At 39.8% G+C, this 27,137-nt stretch overlaps 1 protein-coding gene and 1 pseudogene across 3 annotated transcripts in view; both read right to left on the bottom strand.

Annotated features, from left to right (window-relative positions):
* The window catches only part of DNAI1 (dynein axonemal intermediate chain 1), a 276,867-nt gene that overhangs the window by 117,968 nt on the left and 131,762 nt on the right, over nt 1–27,137 (bottom strand). For all 3 annotated transcript variants that reach the window (XM_072606216.1, XM_072606224.1, XM_072606235.1), the window contains 2 exons: nt 24,559–24,676; nt 20,282–20,325 (listed from right to left, as the gene is read on the bottom strand). In XM_072606216.1, the coding sequence (XP_072462317.1) occupies nt 20,282–20,325; nt 24,559–24,676 (162 nt within the window). The remainder of the gene's footprint in view (nt 1–20,281; nt 20,326–24,558; nt 24,677–27,137) is intronic.
* On the bottom strand, nt 1,827–13,269 carry LOC140502074 (mitogen-activated protein kinase 9 pseudogene; annotated as a pseudogene).

Below are 27,137 nucleotides of genomic sequence, written 5' to 3'. Positions count from 1 at the left end.
AGCTGCTAGATCTTGTGCTATACTGATTGTATTTCCACAATACTAGAATTGTTTCTTTTGGGCTGCTTGCAATATTTTCTCCTTGACCTGGGAACTCTGGAATCTGACTACAATATTCCTAGGAGTTTTTCTTTTTGGATCTCTTTCAGGAGGTGATCAGTGAATTCTTTCATGATCTATTTTACCCTCTGATTCTAGAATCTCAGGGCAGTTTTCCTTGATGATTTCATGAAAGATGATGTCTAGGCTCTTTTATTCATCCTGGCTTTCAGGTAGCCCCATAATTTTTACATTGTCTTTTCTAGATCTATTTTCCAGATCTGTTGTTTTTCCAATGAGATATTTCACATTTTCTTCTATTTTTTCATTCTTTTGGTCTTGTTTTGTAATTTCTTGGTTTCTCATAAAGTCATTAGCCTCCATCTGTTCCATTCTAATTTTTAAAGAACTATTTTCTTCACTGAGCTTTAGAACCTCCTTTTCCATTTGGCTAATTCTGCTTTTTAAAGTATTCTTCTCCTCATTGGCTTTTTGGACCTCTTTTGCCATTTGGGTTAGTCTATTTTTTTTCCTCATAAATATTTTTATTTGGGTAGTGGTCAATATCAACATATATATATGTACACATATATATATTACAATAATTCATCCTCAGCCTTGAATGCCATTAATTCATGGAAAGCAACTGCCTTTTTTATTACTAAATATGTACTTTTAAAATGCCTGTTCTGAAAGAAAAAAAGTTATAGGATGAAGCATACTATGATATAAGAGCAAAAATAGGCAATAATAGTTGATTAAATCTCATACGACTATTTATTTCTTCTATTGTAGACACCATGTTACTTAGGAGGAATAAGAACTGGCTTGAAAAAGCACACTGGAGCATCACTGGACTTTTGCACACCACAGTTTTGAATGCAAGACAGGCCAAAAAGCAAAGCTAAATAAATAAGCAAGATTGTGATGGTACATGTGTGTAAGTCCAGAATTTTGTTAAAGATACATGGTCACTGCTAATATCACAATTATCTTTTTTCCCCCACCTACTATAATTGCTCACCTGAAATATTCTGGTTGGCTTTTGATTTTTTTTCTCAGACATTGCGTTGTTTTCATTTTTATAACATCAAGCAGGCAGTCAAATTAAAGCTGAGTACGAGCACAGGCATTGCACTGACTAGGCCATGCAGAACATGGACTTTCCCTTCTTGGTTCCATGAACTTACAAGCATGGAATTGAGTTCTTTTCCAATTGCAAGTTTGCAATTTTTAACTTATCATCGACAGCCTTCAATGGATCCTGTCAAGGCATCCAGGCTGCTGTCTATCTGAAGCCAATGTCTGCTCTGTCAACATGGATGAAATGTCATTGATAGATGAGGACTGAGAAGGAGTGGTGTTGCTATTTACTGCTGCATCTGAAGACTGATCTTTTGCCACACCATTCTTGCTTCTTGCTTCCCAGTCCATTACTTCTTTGTATATTAGTTCTTTCCATTCTTCAATGGCATGTTCTTGTTCTTCTAACTGGGCATCATAAATCTGGGGTGGTGGTGCCTCTGCTTTAGCAGGGTCATACCAAACAGTAATATGTGGATGCCATAAGGCTTCATTAACAGAAATTGGCTTGTCAGGATCTATTATAAGCATTTTCGATAACAAATCTCTAGCTTGACTTGTTTTCAGTTTATCTTGTTCAGATTCTGATGAGAATATCCAATCAGGGAAACGCTCTTCAAATCTGATACCAGGATATTTCAGCTTGTTTTCTACATAATTCCTCACAGTTGACTGCAATTTCTTCATAACATCTGATGATGGTGTTCCTAACTGCTTGATAACTTTATTCCACTGGTCAATATCAGTGCCTTAGAATATCACACAATCTTTCACCAGTTCTCCCATGATGCATCCCACTGACCAGATATCAACATTTTCTTTGTATCCCATCCCCAAGATAACTTCAGGTGCTCTGTAATAGTGTGACTACATATGGAGTCATCATAAAATTAGTACATGCCATCTGTGCCAGGCCAAAATCAAGAATCTTGAATATGCAATCTGACTTTACTACTATGTTGCTGGGTTTTAAATCTTGGTGTATTATACCAGCTGAATGGAGATGTTTAATACCACAAAGCATCTGATGAAGGTAAGACATTCTTTCATGGTCCAATTCCATATGAATCACTTGGCATAAATTAGCATCCATTAATTCCATAATCAAATACACATTGTGAAATGTGTATTCACATAAGCTAATTATATTTCAATAAGTTAATTCAATAAGCTAATTATATTTTTATGATTGACACATTTTAACACGAGTTCACAATAAGCTCTCTTTGCATAAGTTTGATTCTGAAACGTCCAACTCAATTTCTTGACAGCAACATTTATCCCAACAACTGTATCAAAAGCAGCACAAACAATTCCCTGAGCTCCAGATCCTATTGGTTTTAATTGCTAGTAATGTTTTAGTACTGTGAAAGTTGAATCTGCAACTTGCACACTATAAAAATGGCTATCACATTTATTGTCACTCATGATGCAGTGCCACATAGTTTCCCAAAGACCTGGTACCATTTGACTTCCTGCCTTCCCCGTGGATGTCTGGACTGGCAGATGGGTGGAATTCAGGGCTCAGTCCCAGCTCCTGGGCTGCCACCACCACCACAATGGATGTGAGGCTGAAGCTGGGAGCCGAGCTCGGGCCCTTCGACTCATGGCTCCATCTTTAGCAGCTGGGGCAGGTTAGTCTATTTTTAAAGGTGTTATTTTCTTCAACATTTTTTTGGGTCTCCTTTAGCAAGCTGTTGACTCACTTTTCATGATTTTCTTGCATTGCTCTCATTTCTCTCCCCAATTTTTCTTCCACCTCTCTTACTTGATTTTCAAATTCTCTTTTGAGCTCTTCCATGACCTGAGACCATTGCAAATGTATTTTGGAGGTTTTGGATGAAGAAGCCCTGATTTTGATGTCTTCTTCTAATGATATGCTTTGTTCTTCCTCTTTAGAAAGGATGGAGGAAAATACCTGTTCACCAAGAAAGTGACCTGCTATAGTCCTATTTTTTTCCCTTTTTTGGGCATTTTTCTAGTCAGTCACTTGACTTTTGAGTTCTTTGTCCAGTAGGGAGGTATACTCTAGGCACCTGTAAGTTCTCAGTTCCTCCAAGGTGGCACAACCAAGGGAGAGGAGTTTACTCCTTTCCTGGACTACACTCTGGTCTGGGAGCAACCACAAGCTTTTCTGCCCAGGATCTGTGAGTAGGTTCCCTCACCAGAGCCTCCACCAGCTCCACCATGCCAATGTTCCTCCTCACCCTAGGGCCACCACTCAGGGACTGAGATTTAGATCATCCACTTGATTCCCCCAGGGTCTTTAGGTCAAGGGCTTCAAAAATGGATGCTGCAGCCGCCTGGGGCCAGCACTAGGGCAGGACTCTGCTTCCTTCTCACCCAGGTGAAAGAGCTTTCTCACTGACCTTTGAAGCTTTCTCTGGCATTTATGGGTTGAGAAATCTGGGAAGTGCAGCAGCTACCTGGGATCTGCTCCCTGAAGCCTGCTCCAGTCCTGTCCCTGCCACACTACATGGCCAAGGCTGGGCTGCACTCCTTGGACTGAGCTCCACTCTGAGCCCAGTGCAATAGACCTTTCCTGTTGGTCTTCCAGGCTGCCTTGGGCTGTAAATCTCATTCACTCTGTTGTTTTGTGGCTTCTGCTGCTCTAGTACTTGTTTAGAGTCATTTTTGCTGGTATTTTATGGACTTTGGGGAGAGAGCTACAGCAGGTTTGTCCTTCTATTCTGCCCTCTTGGCTATGCCCCGAAGAATGGAATCTTCTAAGGAAGATGCATGGTGGCTACTAACTACTGACCACAAGGTCCTCTTTCCTGGTTGCAAAGGGTACCACTTGTAAGGCAAGACCTTCTGGGATAGGATTAAAAGAACCTGGGAGAAGCTAACTAGTCACTTGACTTGCTTTGTCCAATTGAATTATGTTCAAAACAAGTTTCTGTAATCTTTTTTGTTCCCCTTTTCTGTTATAAAAATCAGCTCTGCAAATCACTCTGGGTCTCTGACCTCTGAGGTGTGAGACGACCTGATTTGATATACAAATGATAGCTGTGCAATTTAAATCACAGATGGCTCTGTAACTTTGTCCTCAGTTTCATTTTTATTTCGAATAATTCATTTTAACAGAGATCTGACTAGACAACAATTGAGAAAGCTTGTTATGTCTCAGTGGACTGCAAACTCTACAGAAGTCAATAATGTGATAGAAAAGACAGAAAATGATCCTCTTGAGAGGCAACAAGGGAGGTAACAGGTCAGCTACATGTCTTGGTCAGGACATGTCTGGAATGCTGCATTCAGTTCCAGACACTGCATTTCACGAAAGACGTAGGCGAGATGGAGGATAACCAGAATGGCAGAGGGCCTCAAGATCCTGTCACATGACAATAATTTGAAGGAATGGGAAGTGTTTAGCCTAAAGAGAAGACTTAGAGGGATTGCAGAATATTTCCTTAAGAGGTCATTTAGTCAGTGAAGTCAGGATTCCATTGCAGGCCCTTAAGTCATTTAGTATAACTGCTTTTATTTTATTGAGGAGGAAACTAAAACACCATGAGATTGAGTGATTTGCCCAAGTTCACACAGATGTAGACAGAAGCAGGACTTGAATCCAACTCCTAACTCCAAATGCACTCCTTCCACTAGGACATGACAGTTTTTTTTGAGTATCTAAAGCACCATCAGGGAGCAAGAATTGGATTTCTCCTTGGCCTCAAAGGATAGGCTTAGGAACAGTAGTTGAAAGGTGCAATAAGGTGTTGGTTTGGGGTGAGGAAGAAATTCCTAACAGCTAGAGCTATCCAAAAAGTATAATGAGCTGCTCCAGGAGCTAGTGAATGGATTTCTTATTGCTGGAGGCTGGATGATTGATTAGCTTTTGGGAATGTTGTAGAAGGTGACCTTGACCAGACACAGGTTGGATGGGATGCCTGAAGAACTTGCAACTCTTATGTGAATAATACCATATTAGTACCTTGCAGAGAATACTTTAGCTCTGTCAGCCCCCCCAGATGAGGAGGGGCAAAAAGCCTCAGGGGAGATGCTAGATAGTTAGAAAGAGTACTGGATTCAGTCAGGAGGCCTGGCTTCAAATCTTGATTTCACTACGTGATCTTGATTGTGACTGTGCCTTAGTTCCCTCATCTCTAAAATGAGGCTATTATGTACATTACCTAACTCACAGGATGATTGTGAAGAAAGTGCTTTGTGAACCTTAGAATGCTGTAGAAATGTGAAATTTATTTAAGCATTCCACCAACATGGATTGAAAGTTGATTAAAGTTTTAGTCGGACTTGGTAAATGGGCTGAGGGCAGTGGCTAGCTGCACAAGTATATCCATACTATGCAGATAAAAAAGTATTTTGAAATGTTCTCAGAGCAGGTCTTCCATTTCTAGAAATCCTTAACTTGACATGAGGCCCACAAAACCCATCGGGAGTAGCATGGGAGGTGGTTCCCTCAGTTGGTGGAGAGGAACTTGACAAACTACATGAAGCAGCAGTCATCTAGCTGTACTTCAGTGGCTGTAGCCTGAAGACAGAAAGGTGCTCATTGCAATTAGGGTAAATCCCTTCTCCAATGGTTCCCTAAAAGCTCTGGGACAAATCCCAGCCAGGTAGAACAAGCGTGGTTAAGGGATGAAGTCTTACTTTGGCTGAGGTTTCCTTCACCCCAGTCACAGCAGATGATAGGAAAAACCTTCTAACTGTTGGGATTGAGAAATTGTGAAGTATGTGTAAGTCTGGGAGACTTTTCCCTAGGGTTGTGTTGCCAGATGGGTTTGGAAGCAAACTTGTCTGAAGGCAGGTGAAGAGAGTCAGCCATCCTGGTGTGGGAGAATTCCGGCAAGCACCTTTTTAGATTTCCAAGCTCCTGACTTTCCTTCCTCCAGTTGCAGTAAGAGAACTGCCCTCCACATTGGCTTGATGAGTAGAATGGACCATCTCACTTGACAGATGGTATCAGGCCTGGATTTTCACAACCCCTGGAAGCAGAGGCTATGGAGTGGCGCCATCTTGCTTGACACATGGTATCAGGCCTGGATTTCCACAACCCCTGGAAGCAGAGGCTATGGAGTGGCGCCATCTTGCTTGACACATGGTATCAGGCCTGGATTTCCACAACCCCTGGAAGCAGAGGCTATGGAGTGGAGCCATCTTGCTTGACACATGGTGGAAGGCCTGACTTCCACAGCTCCTGTAGGCAGAGGCACTTTCTCCTAGGCCACCAAATCACTGAAACTAGGCATTTTCTCAAGAGGCCAAGTCCATTGCCTTATATTCTTCTGTGCCATTGGATTGGCCCTTTTCCCAAGCCTGGGGGTGAAAGGCCATTTCTAACTGGAAATAGTCTGCTAGCATTTGATGGAGTTACTATAAAGCTGTGAGAGTACTAGGTCATGATCCTTAGTAACTGCTGTGCTGCTGGGCCTGCATGTACCAATTCAATTAGGAATCTGATTTTAAATAATATTGGAAACAACAGCATGCCCCTTGGAGACAGAACACATATTTGTATGTATTTAATTTGATTTAGGGAAAATGAAGCAAACATTTGAGAACTTAAATGACTAAACAGTAATTAAACTAACAACTAGGATGAACCTGCCCTCCAATCAAGTTAGCACATTGCGCTTTATGGACTGTATTTACTAATAGATCTGACAACATAATTAGTACTGTAAATTTTACACGGCCTGCAACTCAGTGAATGATATACTTTGCACAGGGAAGGCAGGATGCAGTGAGGTGGATTAATTTTCATTTTCAGTAAATGTAATTAACATTACTTAATTAGTGAAACTGACAAATCATTGAGAAAGATTTAAACCTTTCCAAATGCTTACTCTCCAGAGGAGGAGGAGATGGCGGACAATGGACGGCAATAATATTTGTGCCATCTTCTGGGTCTCTGGCCTTACGCAGTTCATGGCTCTGTTCTCGCAGAGGGAATATTGGCTGTGCTTTATTAGAAGGAGACTTTCCCAGTGGCCTGGGAGGTCAGAACCTTTGGTAAGGGGAAATGGTACTTGGATTTGGGGACTGGGGGAGTGCTCTTGCTTTTGGAAAGCCGGTGGCCTTTCAGGGATTGTATGCTTAGCTTCCTAAAGGGCTTCACATTCAATCTTGCCTAAAAACAGTGGGAGCCTGTGCCTTGAGAAGAGATGCCCAACTAGACTGCACTGACACTTGACCCATATAGAAACTGCCCCTTCCATAGCCCTGCATTCATATGTGACTCCCTTTTATATCACTGTAGCAAAACAATAGAAATATCAGATCTGGAAGCAATCTTAGGGCACATCTAGTTCAGTGTTCTCCTACCCAAACTGTGTGGTAGACTAGTAACAAATCTTTACATTTTTGACCGCAGATTGCTCCACCCTGCATGGTCTCAGCAGGGCAGCTCTCAGGTTTGTCCCAGGAGGTGGAGGCAGAGGAAACAGGAAAAACAGGAAGGAAGAACCAGCTTGTTTGTTTGTTTTTTAAGCTTACATATTTTAAAGAATAAAAAATTTTTGGTAATAGAACTGAACAGGGCTTCAGAGGCCCTCTAGATTAACCATCTCATTTGACAGATGAGGAAGACAAGGCTCAGGGTGTGACTTGTCCAAGGCCAGACAAGGAATGTCAGAGATGGAATCTGGACCAAAGTCCTGTGACTTGGTGATGACACCATTCCATTCATCAAGCAGCCACTGTACCCACTGCCTACGTTGTACAAAACTGGGGGAAATTTACTACAACTAGAGATTTATAAATACTGATGTCATGTTGCCTCTCCCCCCACATTTTATATAGAAGGAAACTCAAGCCAGGAGAGGATAAATGACTCGCCTAAGGTCTCCTATCAATAAATAGCAGGTCCTGGATTCTAAGTCATGTTTTCTGATTCCTAGTCCAATGTATTTAGTCTGTCCATATGTACACAGGTTCAGGTTGTTTCCTCCAACAGAATTCAGCCTTCTTGAGAATAGGGAATGACTCATTCATTTGGGGAATTGTATCTGCAGCACTTACAACAGTATCTGGCACATCCGAGGTGCCCTAAGTATTAATGATGGATTGTTGATGGACTGAGCCATAGTTCCCACAAGGCATGGTGACCAGAAGACCTTCTGTACATAAAGAGTTTTAATTCTAATGGAACAAAGATGAACACAGCCCTCTCAAATGGAGATTCTTGTTTCATCTCTGCCTTTCCTGAGGCCCTCTTCTTCCTCCCCACTCCCACCACAAGAGAAGTGGCTTGTCATGGTGATGCTGGTAGGAACCTATGCCTTTGCAGAACTTGCCAAGAAGATGTCAGAAGTAGGCAAAGAAGCAGGGCCCTAGAATAGGGAGGGCTTAAAGCTCTGGATATTTCAGTGGTGAGCACTAAAACACAGCTAAAAGGATGATGAGGCTGGAAAACAGACTCCTTGTTTTTCCTACATTCAATTCACAGGCATAGCCCAAGTCCATTCAATTCTTCCTCTAGGATATCTATAAGTCTGGATGCTTCCTTAATGTCTCTAGAGAAAACCCCACTTTTTTCCTTCTTTGCTTAGGACACTATCCTGTGAAAATGGAACAATGGCTACCATGGGTGGGGAACCTGCATCCTCAAGGCCATATGTGGCCCTCTAGGTCCCCAAGTGCCGCCCTTTGACTGAATCCAAATCCAAAAGTTCCCCACCCCTGGGCTACCCTGAATTGCCCTCTTGATTAAGTAGCATTACAGAGAGCTCCTGATGTTGGGTAAGAAAATACAGAGGAATGTAATATATAAAAATATTTAGAGGAAAGATGAGAAAGAAAAATGAAGGAAACTTTGTGTTTCCAGAGCTCAAATTATACTATAAAGGGACAATTATCAAAACTATTTCTGGGGTGGAGGGAGAGAAGGACAGAGAGAGAGAGAAAGCAAGGGGGAGAGAGAGAGAGATGGAGTAGAATAAGGAATCCAGAATTTAGATTTAGATTTAAAATTTAATTTAGATTTAAAATGAATTTGTATTGGCCATGCCCAAGATTATAGAATACTGGGAAAGAAATCATTATTCAATAAAATTTGTTGAGACAATTGGATAGCAGCATGATTTTTAAAAAATTTAAAAAATGATATACCATGAGAAATTTCAGTAGAGTCAAACAATAAACAAGCATTGAGTACCTACTATGTGTCAAGAAATGTGCTAAAGTGAGGATAAAAAAGGAAAGAGTTCTTGCCCTCCAGGAACTGACATTCTATTGGATGAAGAGGAAGGAGACAAAGTTAGTGATCTCAATAGTTTTAAAGCTAGAAAAAAATGGGAAGAAAAAAGAATTATATCTTTACAATTAGTTGGATATTGCCATAAGTCTAGCTAGAGTCAGGAAGACCCAAGTTCAAACATGCCTTTGACACTAGCTGTGCGTCCCTAGGTAAATCCCTAAACCTTTCTCAGCCTTAGTTTCCTCATCTGTAAAATGGGAATATAATGGTAGCATCTGCCTCACCAGGTTGTTGTAAGGATTAAGTGAGTTAACATGTGTAAAACACTTTAAAAAAGGCTACACAAATGTCCACTATTATTATTACCTTAATAGTGGAGATAAAGAGGACTGGTGTTGTGTTTGTCCTTCATTGTTGAAGAAGACCGTGCCATCAGAGAAATGATGACATGACTTACACTTGACTTTGTTTTGAGTGAGGGAGGGCTGTGCAAGGTCACCAGCCTCACTTCTCCTCCAGAGCCATCTGAATCCAGTGACCAGATACTCATCAGGATGACTGGAGATGGCCTAAAGAGGCCAAGGTCTATTCAGGTACTCACTCAGGGTGAGGTAAGGCCCATTCAGTCAACAGGCCTGTCTAAGAAGTAGTGAGGGAATGGCTCCTTTAATGAGGCAAAGAAAAAGAAGTACATCAAGTTGGGAGGGAAACAGCAATAGTTACTATTGGTAATATCTGTTAAGGCAGGAGGGTCCAGAAAATAGCCCTTAGGCAGCAGCCTAGTGTTGTCCAATGTATGTGCTTCAGATAAGGGGAAAGGGAACAGAAGGGAAGGGAAGGGGAAAAGGAAAAAGATAAAGAAGATATTACATTATCAAATGATTATTTACTTGCAAAGGATTAAAGATGAAGGTCAGCCAGACAGCAAAGTAGATACATATGCTGTGTATAGATAGCGTGTGATACATGGTTCATCAGAAGCAGTATAAAAGATATTCAGGAAGAGGTAGAAAAAGCTAGAAAAGTTGGGCCAATCACATGGTAAGTTCAAGGAGCAGGGGTGGAGGTGGGGGGTGGGACATAACAGATGAGCAGCCTGTGAGGCTCCACTGAGGTTCATGAAAGGTGAGGAGATGTAGAGGAAAAAGCGTTTACTCATCCTGATGAGTAGACAATATGCAACTGTTTGTGGAGGATGGATGGAATAGACTGACCAATGATTGCAGAAGACGAGAAGGAACACGGGATCACTGAGTTGGAAGGGACCTTGGTGGCCATCAAGTTTAACCCACGTCCTAAAAGAGTCCCCTCTGTAGTATCTCTGACAAGTGGTCACCCAACCTTTGCTTAATGATCTTCAAGGAGGAAGGAAACCCTATCTTTTGAGACTTCTCATTCCACGGTGGGGCAAATTTAATCATTAAGCTTTTCCTTGCATCTGGGTACTTGCCAAATGCTCGCTGACCATCAGCCTAAATCTGCTTCTCTATAACTTTCATCCATTACTTCTAATTCTAACCATTAGGACAAAACAGAACAAGTCTAATTGTTTTTCCATATGACAGACAGTTCTTCAATGTCTGAATATAGTTATCATGTGCCCCTGACTCTTCTTTTCTCCAGGCTAAGCATTCCCAGTTGCTTCAACCTATTCTCAGGTGGCATGACCACCACCCTGGCTGACCTCCTTCCTCTGGGTATTTTTCAGATGGTCAATGTCTTCCTAAAACATGGTGCCAGAATTAAACACAGCGCTCTAGAGGTCATTAGAGAAGGGCAGAGTATAGCAGATTCTCACTTCAGATTCCTGAAAATTCTGACTCTCTTAGCACACCCCATGACCATGTTAGGTTCTTTGGCAGCCATAGCACATTGATCAGTCATATTTTGAGTGACCTGTCCACCACACTCATGCATCTTTTTCAGACAAATTTCTAACTATGCTTCCCCTGATTTGTGAAGTTGATTTTCTGGGCCCAAGAGTAGGATATTAATTGTCCTTATAAATTTCATGTTTTTAGACTCAGCCCAATCGTATAGCTTGTTGGAATATTTTTGGACTCTCTCATCCAGTGTTTTAGCTGTCCCTCCAGCTTTGTGTCACTTGCAAATTTGATAAGGATGATACTTGTGCCTTTAAGTAATTGATAAAAATGTTCCCTAGCATAGGACAAAGCATGGATCCACTGGAGACCTTCCAAACTGACATCGAATTATGAATGGTTACTTTCTGGGTCCAGCCATTTAATCAGTTCTGCATCCATCTAATTATACCATCCATTTCCCCCCACAATAACAACAAAACAATCTTTTTCAAATACTTTGCTAAAATCTGGGCATATTTTATGTAAACTTTAGCCAATCTCCCAGTTTATTAGCCATGTCAAAAGAGGAAAATAGGTTAGTTTGCCATAATCTACTCTTTCTGAAACTGGAATAGTTCTTTGTGATCAATTCTCTGAATGTTTACTAATCATCATTTAAAAAAAATTTTTTTCTAGAGCAGTTCTTAACCTTTTTTTCTGTCATGGGCCTTTTAGCAGTCTGATGAAGCCTATCCTCAAGATAATGTGTTTTTTTAAATGCATAGGATTATAAAGGAAACGAAATTATATTGAAATAGTTTTTAAAATATTAAAGACAAGTTCACAGACCCCAAAGTTAAGAACCCCTGTTCTAAAATGCTGCCAAAAATCCAATAAAAGTTCTCTGGCTTACGGTGTAAAGATTACATTACTCTTTCCTATTCTGAAAATGGGGAAATAATTTGCTCTTCTCCAGAAAAAAAGGGCCCTCATCTGTCCTCCACCATCTTTCCCACACCATTGATGATGAGTTAGAAATCATATCTATCTATTATCTTAGTACCCAAGGATGTTGTTTTCCTGGGCCAAGTGACTTGCAATACTCTGATGAGGCAGCTCTTCTCTTACTCTCACTTTTTTTGTTCTGCTTTTTTCCTGCCCAAAGATCATTCTCCTCAGCAGAGAAAACAGAAACTAACTAGGAATTGATCAGTTCTAGCTTTCCTTTCACCAATTATCATACCATACACTCTGAACAGCTGCTCTAGACCATCTTGAGTCATCTTTTCCCAAGAAAAAAGGGGCAGCTATAGTGTACAGAGCATTGGCTCCGGAGTCTGGAAGACCTTTGTTCACATCCAGAGTTATACCTTTCATAGCTGGGTCATCCTGGGCAAGTCACTTAACCACTTTCTGCCTCAGTTTCCTCAACTATAAAACGGGGGTGATAATAGTACCTACCTCCTAGGGTTGCTGTGAGGATCAAATGAGGCTTGGCACAGTGCTTGGCAGATAGTAGGCAGATAATAATGGCTTGTTCCCTTTCCCTTCGCAATGTAGATAAATAAAAAGTCTTTTTCCATTTTTAATTTTCCACTCTAGGCACAGTTCATTCTGGGTATATGGTGCCACACTTCTGTATTCATCCTGTTACCTGGCCTTGCTTCTATCTTCTGTATGTGTATTCTAAACATCTTAAGTTGTTTCCCAAATTCCTTATTCATCCATATTAGTCTTTACAAATGATGCCCCCTTTTCTTGTTTATAAAAATTACTTCTCTTTGTATCTTCAGAATTTCCTCTTGATGCTTTCATATCTTGCCAAGGACCAAAACTGCACATCACTTCTGGATTTCACACACACACCCTCACACCCACTGTCAGACACCCATCATGGCCCTATTGTCTAACCATATACCATAATCAGATTCCTCTAGGAACCTGGACTTCTCTCTCCAGCCCCCATCTCTGATAGATAATCTTTTGCCTCACTTTGCCAAGGCCCGGGCTTCCATACCATTTCCTACAATCTTTTCTCCCTCCTGCTTTCCAGCTGTGCCCCCAAACTCTCACCATTTTATGTGCCTAGCAAATAGTAAGCACTTAATGTTCTTCCTTCCTTTCTTCCTTCTTTCCTTCCTTCCTTCCTTCCTTCCTTCCTTCCTTCCTTCCTTCCTTCCTTCCTTCCTTCCTTCCTTCCTTCCTTCCTCCTTCCTTTTCTATCTCTCTATCTGTCTGTCTGTCTGTCCACCATCTATCTCCTAAACTGACTTTTAGTCTGTGGGATCCTATTTAGCCTTTCTGTGAAATCTACGGGAGACCTTTCCTGGTTCCTTCAGTTGCTAAACCTTCTGCTCTAAAATTACTTTTCATCTATTCTGTAGGTATCTTGTATACACCTATTTATGCACATGTTATCTTCTCTAGCCCCTCCCATTAGACTATAAGCTCACTGAGGATAGGGATTATTTTTGCTCTTTTTGTACACCCCTGCCCCCATACCTAACAGTGCCTGGCACACAGTTTTTAATAAAAGTTTTTGTGACTGACTACTCTCCTAAAATTTAGGGTGCATGTCAAACAACAATGAGCTTTCCTCTCATATCATTTAAAAAGGAGTGGCCATTTTTTCTCAAAGTTCCCATAATTTTCACTCTAGAAGCCAATTCCTTCCTGTTGGTGAGAAAAAAAAACAGAATAGAATTCCCTTTTGTTGATTTCTTTACCTTTTGAAGGATGAACTCATTAAGGCAAGGTAATAATTGTTAGTTGTTTTGTCTGGCAGACAGAGCTTCAACAGATGTGTGGATAACTGAAGTACCCCACCACCAATATCACATCTTCCTTACCCATTCCTTACCCATTTCCTCTAAGTGCATATTACAATGACAAAAATCAATTCTGTTTTACCTCATTCACCCAAATGCATTCCATTTTGCCTCCCCTAAAGGGGGGGCATTTGGGTGAACAGGGGCAAAACAGAATTGATTTTTGTCACTGTAATACACACTTAGAGGAAATGAGTAAGAAGTTCATGTGAGTTTGTCTTTTTAGTATATAATACAATCCCTACTCTTTACCTGACCTACTTCTCTTAAATATATTGGTGTGTGTTCGTCCTTTGTTGCTGAAGAAGACCATGCCATCAGAGAAATGATGACGTGACTTGCACTTGACTTTGTTTTGAGTGAGGGAGGGCTGTGCATGTCACCAACCTCACTTCTCCTCCAGAGCCATCTGAATCCAGTGACCAGATATTTATCAGGATGACTGGAGATGAGCCAGGATGAGGCAATTGGGGTTAAGTGACTTGCCCAAGGTGACACAGCTAGTGAGTGTCAAGTGTCTGAGGTGCTCTTAAATATAACATATCCACCAAGACCCATATTCCAGTCATGAGTCTCATCTAACCAAGCTCCAGGATATCTAAGATGTCAAATTTCCCTCCTTGCATTGGGACCTTTAGTTTACCTTGCTTGTTGGGCATTTGCATATAGATGTCTGTGGAGATGTTGTCTCCACTGAGCTTCCAGTGTTTCCACTGTTACTATTCTTTCTCCTTTGTGGCTCTCTTTCTGTAGTATGTAGCTTGTTGGATATATGTAGGAAATTTTCTCCCTTCCTCTTTCCATTGAGTCGAAAGTCCTTTTGATTAGATTTGCAAGACTCCACACCAATGCATTCTTAACAGCCCTTGTGAAGTGTACACCATTTTGGGCCAACAGCTTGTTATGTCTGTATTTTAAGTTATGGTCCAGAAATCCAAATCTCACTCTCAGACTTTTCCTCACCAGCTGTTCACTTCTGAAAAATTTTTCTCTTTTGCATTCCTTACCCTCAGTGGACAGCAGTGATAAAAACGCCACCTGTGCCCCTGTGGTCTTCAGTTTATTGCCCAAGGATCTGTAATCTTTGGCAATGATTTCTAGGCTCCTTCTGGAAGTGTCATCTATACTCACATGAATCACCAGAAGTGGGTAGTACTCAAAGTGTGGATGGGTTGCAATCTGTACCATTGGAGTAGGTGGCATATTAATGAGATTCCAGAGTTATTCAAATATCGAATTGTCAAAGTATTAAGCAAATGGAAAAGATTATTGGAGACCAAATAAATGGGTTTATTATATTAAAGAGGTTTATAAGATAAACTGTTATATTTCAAAAGAAAAATGAAAAACACTGGAGTAAATCTATCTAATGAATCTATAAAAACTGAAAGAAACTTATAAGGGTAATATCTATTATGGAAAGCCAACATGGCACAGTGGAAAGAGTCCCGTATTTGGAATCAGGGCAAACATGGATTCAAATCCTATCTCTCCCACTTACTAGTTGTATGATCATGGGCAAGTCACAATCTCTTCAAGACTCAGTTTTCTGTCTCATTTGTAAACTGAAGATAGTAGTACTTACTTCAACAGATTGTACTGAGAATCAAAAGAGGTAAACACTTCTCAACTCTTAGAAATCTGATGTCTAACCTCTTCCCTCAACTGTAAATGCTTCCTACAAAGTTACCAATGCTTTTAATTGTGCAATCTGATAGCTTATTTGCTCAGTTCTCATTCTTCTTGACCTGTTTGTTGTGCTTAACACTGTTGTACCCTTCCCCCTGAACAGTCTTTCTTCTCTGGGTTTTTGACACTACTGGTTCTTTTTCTACCTGTCTGACCATTTTTCAATCTTCTTTGCTGGTTTATCATCCATATCACACTCTTTAATTGTGACTTTTCCCTAAGGCTCTGTCTTAGGTTCTCTCCTCCTTACAATTTAATGGCAAATTCATTAGCTCTCATGGGTTTAATTATCACTCTGTATTTATTCTCTACTAACAGAGAATGACTCTACCACTAAATTTATTCTACAGCTACTTATATATGTACTTCTGGTCTCCTTCACATGAACGTAAGCTCAGAGATAGTAAAGATTATTTCACACTTTGTATTTACATCCCTACTGCACATGCCTGGCACATAGTAGGCACACCGTTAATATATCTTGACGGCTTCCCAAATCTTAAAGCATTACATATATATGTGTGAGTGCATATATAACATATATAATATAGTATGCATATAATAAATACTTTTTCACATATTTGTTCATATTAATTTCATCTACTACTTTTGTCTGGGCACTGTCATTCAATAGATACGTAGTTAAATGATATAAACAGATAGGTCTGGAAAGAAGAAAGACAATTTGCTAATAAACTCTTGAAAATTGTTCAAATGCTTAATAATCAGAGAAATATATACAATGATGAGGTACCATCTTGTAGCCATCAAGTTGATAAAGATAGTTAAAAATAGTAAAATTTAGTGAGGCCTGATCAGCATGAAAAGAGATGTCTTATTACACAACAGAAACTGTGACATGTCAGGGAAGGTGTGGATAAAGTTTGCCTAGATATTAGAAATGTTATTTGGGAAATTATCTCATTTTATTCTTGTGGAAAAGATGAAGAGCTAATGATTAAATGATAATATAATCAAATGGATTCAGAATTGTTTGAATGGCTGTGTTCAGAGTGGTAATGAAGAGTTCAATGTCAATTTGGAAGGAGGTCTCTAGTAGAGTGCTCCAGGTTCTGTGCTATTTAACATTTTTATCAATGAATTAGATAAAGGCATGATGGCATATCATCAGATTTAAAGATGACTCAAAGTTGAGAAGGATAGATAGCTCACTCACTAGATGGTACAAGATGTGAAAAGATCACGACAGGTAAGAATATTACACTAGGTTTAATTAGATGAAATTCAAAAGGAAGATGAAAAAAAGAAATTCAAAAGGAATAAATGTAAAGTCCTACACGAGAGTTCAAAAAATCATCTTTCCAAGTACAAGGTAGGGGAAACATGTTTAAACATCTAAAAAGAAAGATCTGAGGGTTTTGGTATGCTGCAAGCTCAAAAAAGAATCAGTAGTATGGTGTGGCAGTCAAGAAAAAGCTAATGTATTCTTGGGCTCCATTAAAACAGATGCAACTTCAAGGAATAAGATGATAGTCCCTTCAAACTCTCTCTTTGTCAAACCATATCTAAAGTATGGTGTCAAAATTTAGGAAGGTCATTGCTTATCTGGAGTGTCCAAATGACAGAAACCAAGACAACAAGGGGACTTTAATCCATATGATATGACAATCAGTTGAAAGCATTGGGTATCTTGCGACTGGAGAGGATTCAAAGAGTACTTATTCAGGTACTTGAAGGGCTCTCCATGTGTGAAGTGGGATTAAGACTTTTTTCCATTTGGTCCCAGAGGGAAGAACTAGGAGTAAAAGGTGAAAGTTATAAAGAAGCCAACTGAGGCTTACTATCCTAACAGGGTTGTCTCTGGAGGGAATGGGTCACACCTTGGCAATGCTCCTCTCCACATTGGAGGTCTTCAAGCAGAGGATGGATGACTATTTGTCATTTGACAGTATGTTATAATGGGGATTCCTTTTTAAGAATAGATTGGATTACATGGCTGAGGTCCATTCCAACTCTAAATTGGGCAAATCTGTGAAAACTTATACCTTTTAACTCAGGAGATCTACCTATTCTACTTAAATATATTGGGATAAAACCAAAAGGGGTGTGCAGGGAGACGCCTTTTTGTACACAAACATTCATAGAAGCTTTATGTGTCATAAGGGAAAAAATGAAAATAGTCTATTTGCCCCAAAGTTTAGGAATTAGAAACATGATAAATTACAATCTATCAGTATAATGGAATATTACTATACCATAAAAATGACAAATACGAGGAAAACAAAGAAATGTGGGAAGATATATAAAGGCTAAGCAAATAAAGTAGCATCAGAATAGCATAATCTTGACTCTAATTGCATAGAAATAACACAACAAATATAATAAGTACATAGAAAAGTGCTTAGAAGTACACATGAAAGCCAATAAGATATTTTGTTGAAGGCTTTATATCCACATGTAATATTCCTTTTAACAAATTGGAGATTTTATGATTTTATGGGTGCTCCCATTTACATTTTGTTTCTTTTTTGTTGGTTTTAAAGTTTACAATAAAATATCACTTTTTTAAAATAACAGAGGCTGGCTATAATAACCACACTGGACCACAAACACAGCTGTAATAATAGTAATGAATATTATCATCCCAATTTTCTTTGAGAAATGTAGATGACTTTCAGTTTGCAGAGCACTGTCACATAGAGTTGTCATTTGGTCAAATCTGAATAATGTTTGGGACATAATATAGAACATAGAGTTAGAACCAACCCTGGACCAGCAAATACATTTCCTCCTTGACAGAAATCCACTGGGATGTGGGATACAAAGCAGGCATTAAGGGTATCTTCAAAGGCAGCAGAAACCACAAGACCCCAAGAAACACCAGGTTCTCATTGGTGGGAAAAATTAAAAAAAAAATTCCCAAACAGCTTGAAGCCCTAAGGGAATTTGAGCCAAACAGCACATTTGTGAGTTCCAGTGGTCACCATAGTACCCTATCTGCCCCTTTTATGCAAGAAAAAAAAAAGGTTTTTCTGTTCAGAGAATTCAGTCCTCTGTGCCAGAAAACAAAACAAAACACATATTAACATTTTGGAACTGTGCTAACATACAGTGTGAATAACTCTTACACATGAAGGGAATGCTTCATGTAGAAACCATTTCTCAATGGGATGGCCAATGACACGACATGGGAAGGAGATGTGGGCCAGTTGGGCACCAGCCCACTGGCTGAAAGGGGTGGAAGCTTGCCCATATAGAAAAAAAGAAGTGTGGAGAATGACTGAGCAGTGTCCTGAATCTCAGAAGACTCTGGCCTGGATCTAGGATACGTCAGGGAAGATCCTTAAACCAAAAAATCTTCGAGCCAGAAAGAACTTCAGAGGCTCCCTAATCCAACCCATATTTTTAAAAAAAATTTTGTCTAGACTCTAGAACATATCTAACAAGTGGTCATCTGACCTTTGTTTAAAGACTCTTCCCATCTCTCTTACCATCCATTCTCTCCTCTACCCCAAAACACATGCTTTTATTGCAATGCAGTGGCTAAAAAGTTGTTGTTGGGGCTTACATGAAATCAGATAGATACATACTTAGGGAAATCTGAGTACAGAAAACTTCTGAGAATAATATAGGTAACCATCACACTCCACTTATGGGTAGACCTAATTGTTAGGCATTTTCTCTGTACATGAAGTCTAAATCTGTCTCTCTGAATCAATATCTACCTTTTCCTTGTGGGGCCAAACAGAATGAGACTAATTCCTCTTTCAAATGACAGCTATCATTTCTATATGAATATGATTATCATGCTCCCCCTAAACCTCTTCTCCAAGTTGGACATTCCCAGTTCCTTCAACTGATTCTTTTTGGGGGGGGGGGTGGTGGTGGCGCAATTGGGATTAAGTGACTTGCCCAGGGTCACATAGCTAGTTAGTGTATAAGTCCAGATTTGCACTCAGGTCCTCCTGACTCTATCCACTGTACCACCTAAGGTCTTTCATCACTTTGGTCACACTCCTCTGGATAGTCTCCATCTTTTTTATATCCTTCCTAAACTGGGATGTCCAGAACTAAACATGATACTCCAAGTGCTGGCTGACTTAGGCAGAGAAGAGATGATCGATTCCTTGATCCTGGGTACTTGGCTCCTAAATTCAGCTGCTGCTCTTATCCACTTGAGTCATCTTAAATCTAGTTTAGTGTCTTTGTAGCTGTGTGGCAAAGGCTCTACTGCACTGTTCCAGGATTAAATCAAGAATAAATGCAACATCAAAGTCACAGTGATTGCCTCGGAAATCCTCTCAGCATGGCAGAAGCTGGGCTGCTAAGAAGACTGACAAGAGTTGGGAACTGTAACTTCGACAAAAATACACCCAATATAATGTTAGGTAAAAGAAAAAGACATTGTTAAGGCTGAGCTTTCATCTGGGTACAGAAGTTATTGATCAGCATTTTGATTTCGCTTTTGTATACAGGGAGGCGAGAGAAGAATCTATTCCTAAAAGAAATGTTCTCGAGTTTGTGGTGATCATTTTTAGAACTCAAAGCCAGTGAAGATGGCCAAGTGGCACTCTCGGCATGTGAGAGGTTGACAAATAGTACTGTATAACCTGGAGAATAGGGGTGAGAATAAGTCTGTGCTAGCTATACAAAGGAGGCTGGGAATATTAGGGGAGTCAAACTGGTGTAGTTTAAATGTAGAGGTGAAAGTAACTTACAAGAGCCATGTCCCACTGCAAACAGATCCTTATATTTTGGATTCCTATAAAAAAAAAAAAAGTAATCTAAGAGGACAAAAATCAGATCCATTTTTTAAAAAATGTTTGAATTATATTCAGAACCTAGGTAGTTAAATCCTATCTCATAGTAGAACTGATACAAATTTATTAGGGGTTGTTGTTTGTCCTTCATTCTGGAAGAGGACTATGGCATTTTGGAGGTGATGCCATGACTTACAACTGAATTGGATTTAAGTGAGAGTGAACTGTGCAAGGTCACCAGCTTCACTTTCTCCTCTGGAGCCATCTGGGACCAGTGGCAGATCTAGACAACTGGCTACGGCCCTGGATGCAGTGGAAGCCCTAGGTCTTTCCCAGGTCTCAGTTTGACTGAGGCAAAGTCCATTCCATGATCAAGGCTAGGCTGTTGTTGCTGTGTTTGTCCTTTGTTCTCGAAGAAGGCCATGACATCAAGATGATGACATGACTTGCACTTGACTTTGCACTTTTGATGAGTGAGGGAGGGCTGTGCAAGGTCACCAGCCTAACATTCACTTCTAGAGTCATCTGGGTCCAGTGGCCTGATACTCGTCAGAACAACTAGAGATGGCCCAGGATGCCATGTATGACTCTGGATATTAGGCTAAGGTCTTATGAGATTCTCACTTTAAGTGAGATACAACCATTCAATCCATTGAATGAATAGGCCTCTTTAAGTAGTTAAAGGCTAGGTAAGGAGACAAAGAAAGGCCTCTTTTACCTATTAAAAAAAAAAATCAATCTAAGGGGAGGAGAAGACCCTTAGGATTTCTGGCAAGAACAGAAATAATTACTATTTACATTCACTCTGCGTCATCAGGGCCCAAACGACGACCACTAAGTGGGGCTTGAACTGAGACCTATTGTTGACCAATCAACGAGAGCCAGAGTGAGCTAGAGGTAACACAGCAAAAGGCTATTTGCAAGAAAGGAAACCCAAAGAGTAAACACTTGAAAAATGTTGTTTCATTAATAATTATACACAAATATTATTCACAATTATTCACTAATAATAATGCAATCCAAACACCAGAACTTCAATTAATTTGGCAGAAAAATAAAGAAAAGTAATTAAAACAATGTTGACAGGGCTGTGGGGACATAGGTAGACCCACAGATGTGATTGATGACAATGCTGGCAGAACTGCAAGTCAGTGCAATCTTTGTTGAGAACAATTTGGTTATATACAAGTGTCATAAAAACATACAAAAACTTTGACCCAATAACTCTATCACTCAGACTCCAGGAAAAAAAAGAAAAGATTTATTTGTATATGTTTATGCTGTTCTGTGAATTTATAGCAGCATTATCCAAAAAAATAAAAAATTAGCAACAATATGAAGGTCAAGTAGTTGGGGCATGGCTAAGCATACCATGCTACATAAATCTCCGATGATATTATATTGCCACAAATAATGAAGACTACAAAAAAAAATCTATATGAAATAATGCAACATGAAAACTGAAATAATAATACTATATACATACTGACAAACCAGATAAATTATATATACATGCAAATGTATGTAAAACATGGTCATAAAAGTATAAATGCTTTAGGATTATTGATAAATTACTTTTGATACTATCTATATGTATATATATATGTTTACTTCTTATTGTAAAATTGATTAGACATAAAATAAACAAGAGAAAATGCAATTAAGTGAATGTTGCCCAATCATGGAACCAAACATAAAGAATAAGTAATTTTATTTCTCTGAACCTTAATGTCCTCCTCTGAAAATGGGAATACATTGGGTTGTTGTGAGAAAATTAAACTTTAGAGCAGTACATAAATGTGGCTAATAACTGACAGAAAGGTCTCTGGGTAGAAATAAAATCAGTAGAAAACTGCCAAGTACTAACCATTTTCAATGAAAAGTCAACTTTACTGACCCTTCAGGGCTTCCTTTTTTATTTGAATGGAAACCTAGAAACCAGGGTGTCAATTTACCCTTGAGATCGATATCTATTTGGGAAAACGCATTATGCAATACCAAGTCGGGTAGTATTTGAGGCAGACTGAGGAGAGCAGTTTCTAAATTCTTACATTTTGAGTGGGAAATATTTCTCCCCTTTGAAGACTTTTTTTTCAAATAGTTTTTACTTCCCCTCCTTCGTGATGAATCTTAAGTGAGTCTCTAAATTTATATATTTCATGCTTCTTCTAGTCTCCCTCACTTACATCTTATGTTCATAGCTTTGCCCTAAGTGAAATATTCAAATCTGGAGCTGAAAATAGCCAAGATGCTGCAACTGAATGAGGAGGAACTCAGAGTCCAAAGACAAAAGAGAATAAAATGTTTGATTCTCTCCTCATTCTGCGGATGAGTAAGCTCAAGTCTGAATGGACTTACACCACCCTCCCCAAACCCAATCTGAATATTTGAAAGCACTATTGTGTTTGTAGGGTTGTTAGAGGGGCCATAAAGCAGGACTATTGACTTGACTCCTATTCTCATCTGTTAGGGCCACAACGAGAGCCCAAGTCTCTATCCCCAGCCCTGAAAGGATAGGGTTGTCAGGGGGTGAACTATCAGCTTGTTATATAGCTCCTAAGGACATTCTTCCTCCTCACCTCACTGATGCCTTTTAAAAGTCCCACATCAGGCCAGAAGACATTGCCCTCCCATTGGATACCAATGTTGAAAATGCTTGGAGGTATTTGTAACATTCTCTGTCACAGAAGATCTGAGCCTACTCTAGCTGAGTAAAGGTACTGCTGACAACTAGAGAACTTCATCCACAGGACAAAGCCAATTGAGCAGCCCTGGGTCTGGGAACATAAAGGCCCCCAGTCAGACCTCAGCCTGTGACAGTCAATTCTCTTCCAAAGAGCTATCCAAGGTACTAAAAAGTTTCAGTCCACTTTTTTTTTTTTTTGGTCCCAAGCTTTTGACTCCAGGTGCCCTGAATTAAGAGTCATTCCTCCTGATTTTTGGTGCCTCCTGCTTGCCCTGGACCTTGGACTTCACTTATGCTCTGTTCTGCGCATGCTCCAGGCCAGCTACCCAATGCCCTGATTGATTTTGCAACACAATGGGGATAAAACCAACAAAATCCACTTTAATTCTTTCCCCTTCCACCCCTGCATTCCATTCCATTGGAGCAACTGTGTCTCCTCTCCTCTCTTCTCTATTGCTTGAATAAATGCAGAATATGTCTTTATTTCTTGCTGCAAAGATACAAGTCACTTGCAAATATTGCTAGATGGTTGGGCCTAGTCATTCTTCACCAATGATTAGAAATCTCTAGAGCCCTGTGAAAAATGATTTTCTATTTTCTTTTATTCATAACATCAGTGTTTTCCTATCTTAGAAAACCTTCTTAACTCTAGCCCTCTGTGTGGAATTGACTATCAGAATCTAGGAATGAATGTAAGCCGCTACTGCAGCAGAAAGAGGCCAGCACCGAGAGTTAGGAGGCTACAGTTCTAACTCTGAGTCTACAGTGAATTACCCATATAACTTTGGGCAAGCTTACTTGATATCTCTAGGTCTCGGTTTCTTTACCTCTCTATGAGGTTAGACTGAATGATTTCTAATAGGTCCCTTCTAACCTGAACATTCTATGACTAGAGGTGACCCAATTCTTCAGATGACACAGTGGATACAGCAATGGGTCTGTTGTCTGGAAGACCTAAGGTCAAATACAACTTCAGTCATCTGCTGTCTGGGTGACCCTGGGCAAGTCACTTAATTTCTGTTTGCCTCAGTTTCCTCAAATGTAAAATGAGTTAATAATAATAGTACCTAACTCCAAGGGTTATTGTGAGGTTGAAATGAGATAATATGTAAACCATTTAGTGTAGTACCTGGCACATAATAGGTGCTCCTTCCCTCCCTTCTGATCCCTCATGCTGATCAGATCACTTACCCTCTCACCTCTATCCCTTAACAACTGATCTGACATATCCATCAGTAACTGGCCATTGGAGACATAGTACTTAACGACAGATCTTGAAGCTCCAACCACTTACTGAGGTTTTAAAAGAATTAAATAAAGGACATTACTCCAGGAAAGAAGTTAAAATAAACTGCATGTGAGATATTAAGTATTCTCATTTGTTCCCCTTCATTTACGTTATTTTACTAGTTGGAAAGCTGTGTTTGTACAAGACAAATGTCCAACACATACTTCCACTCCTAGACTGTCATTTCATACCCACTCGGGGTTAAAGAAACAACCATTTTTGGAGCACAGAACACTTTGAAGGTGCAACCAAGATACTCACCAGCAGAGGGCAGTCACGGCCAGGCGCTTTGCCTTATCATATTGGAACTTCCAGAGAGGAAGCAAGGTGCCCTCCGGGTCTCGATACTCATCAGCAGCATCTTCATAATACTTAAAATCTTAAAAAAAAAAAAAAAAAAAAATTAAACCCCTAACACTCATCTATTTTTTTTCTGGGAAATCCAACCATCGATAAATCACACAGACAAATGTAATAAAGTGGTCAAAGAATAATTATGGAATCCCTCGTTTTCAGTGTCTTCTGACCCAAATTTATATTTCATACCTACTTCACATCAGTTCCTACAAAGGCCTAGATGGGCTTTCTGCAGCTTTATGAGGGTGTTAAGTATGTTTCAGAGATCAGACTGCAAAGGTTAGGGAGGCACCAAACTGTGAGGGGTCTTTCCTCCAAAGGCAACGGGAACCACTGACCATTTCTGGGCAGAAGAGTGATATGACAACTTTCTGTATGAGTGAGAGTCTGCTGGCAGGTGATATGAAGGACCGACTGGGGCAGGGGAGAGGACACAGGAAGACGTCTTAGAAGGTGGAGAAATTGACTTGTGAGAGGTAAGGAGTAAAAGGCATAAAATTCAAAGTGAAAGTCATCCTGGAAGATCTGTGCAAGCTCCATGACCTTGCACAGGGCACTTCATGAACGGAAGAGGTTGGGCTAGACTGTCACTTTCCAAACCAATTTGTCCACAAAAGATATTTGGTATCAAAACACTGAGATGGAATCTATAAATGTTAGTCTGGCAAATAGGGTCTGGGTATAGGGAATATCCTTGTGCTTAGACAAAGGGCACTTACAAATATTTCAAAGAAACTAAGTCCATTTTCAACCCCCAAAAGTTGCCAAGCAAGTATCAAATGTATAATGTGCATGCATAATTTAAAATTTAATATTTTAGGGAGATTTCATTAGCATTAGCATTTTCTCATGGAACTCTATTTAATTGCTTGGAATACTCTGGCAACACACAGGAGAATATAGTCTGGGAAATGGTCGGCTGGATAATTTCAAAAGATACTTCATATTCTAAATGTTTTTCATGCTATGATTACTATTTTAACAGAAAATTATGCTTTTTTTCCTTTGAATGATTTTTAAAGATTAGCTACATTATATGTTCTTTTATTATACTTCAGAGACATCTTTTTTTTTTTTAACTATAGGAGTATTTGATTTTATAATGACAATCAGTGGTAAAGTAGTATTCACTATATATAAATTTACTTTATGGGCAAATTTTTTCTAACATATCTGTTCCATAGATTGTGGACTATTTATATTGATTTGAAAATCCACAAATGAAACTTAAGGTCATAGCTTTCAAAGAGATCCTTGGAGAAATCAAACGGTCCTCTTCACACTTGGGTATCTAGGCTGTGGTCATTAGGACCTCATTCCTCCTAGGACTGGCTTCATGGGGATGTTTCTACTGAACAAGGAACCCTAGTGACCCCCAATTGTTTAATAAGGTAGGACAAAACATCTCACATCTTTCTGTCTTTTCCCAGTTCTCTGCCCACCTTCACAAAATCACTGGAGTAAATCCAGTTTGACCAAGATTTGGCCAAAGTCAGAGAAGTACAAAATGAGGAATAGGCTAACATTTGTCTAAGAAGACAAGTGCCTGGAAGACGTGGCTCCCTTGAGGAAAATCTAGGTACTCTGGATAGGAGGTCAGAGGCTTCAGAAAGGTGATGCTGGGAGTTGGAGAGAGAGGAGTGTGAAAGAGCTTGGGGCTTTGAGAGAATTTATGAGGTCAGAAAGAGATAATGATCCTAATTAACACCATGTACATTTTATACAGAGAAATGTACGTGTCATATAGTGCTTAAAGTGCTTTACCTATATTAACCTATTTGATCTTCATAACAATCCTGTAAAGTAGATGGCATAAGTATTATTATCACCATCTTATAACTAAGGACCTAGCTAAAGCTCAGGGAAGGTAAGGACATAGCCCTAGGTTACACAACCGTAGATCCGGGATTACAATTCTCAGGTTTTCTGTTCTAAATTGGACTCTTTCCACAAATGCCATGTTGATGAGAACGGCATGCAGTGTGTATAGAAAGAAGGCACCTACAGTTAAGGGATTCATTGGGCAGAGTTCAAGAATGTTGGCAAAGCAGGGCTCAAGAGCCTGGGTGTTGCCTTGAAACTTAAGGGTCATTTGCTACCCAGCCAGAAAGGATAAATTCCAGTATTCGTATGTTAGGCACTATGCTAAGCACCTGGGGCACAAATACAAGCAAATAAAGACGGTCCTTGCTCTCAAGGAGCTTACATCCTATGGAAGAGCTTCCTTAGAACCAGGAGATCTAAGAAAAGGGCTATAAAACATAGTGATACAAGGACTGGGTTTGGAGTCAGAAGGCCTAGCTCCAGCATTAGTTTATAGAGTGACCTTGGGAAAATCATCTATCAAATAAGGTCACTGGAGCAGATGATGTCTATCTAAGGGCCTCTACTATGATCAGAAGAAGGAAAGATGAGGCAGCATAGGAACCCAGGGGAGCGTGTCACAAGAAGAGCTGGCTGCGATGGAAGTGAAATGGGAAAGG

This window comes from Notamacropus eugenii, chromosome 1 (genome assembly GCF_028372415.1).
Source record: "Notamacropus eugenii isolate mMacEug1 chromosome 1, mMacEug1.pri_v2, whole genome shotgun sequence".
NCBI lineage: Eukaryota > Metazoa > Chordata > Mammalia > Diprotodontia > Macropodidae > Notamacropus > Notamacropus eugenii.
This window is presented reverse-complemented; position numbering and strand designations above follow the sequence as displayed.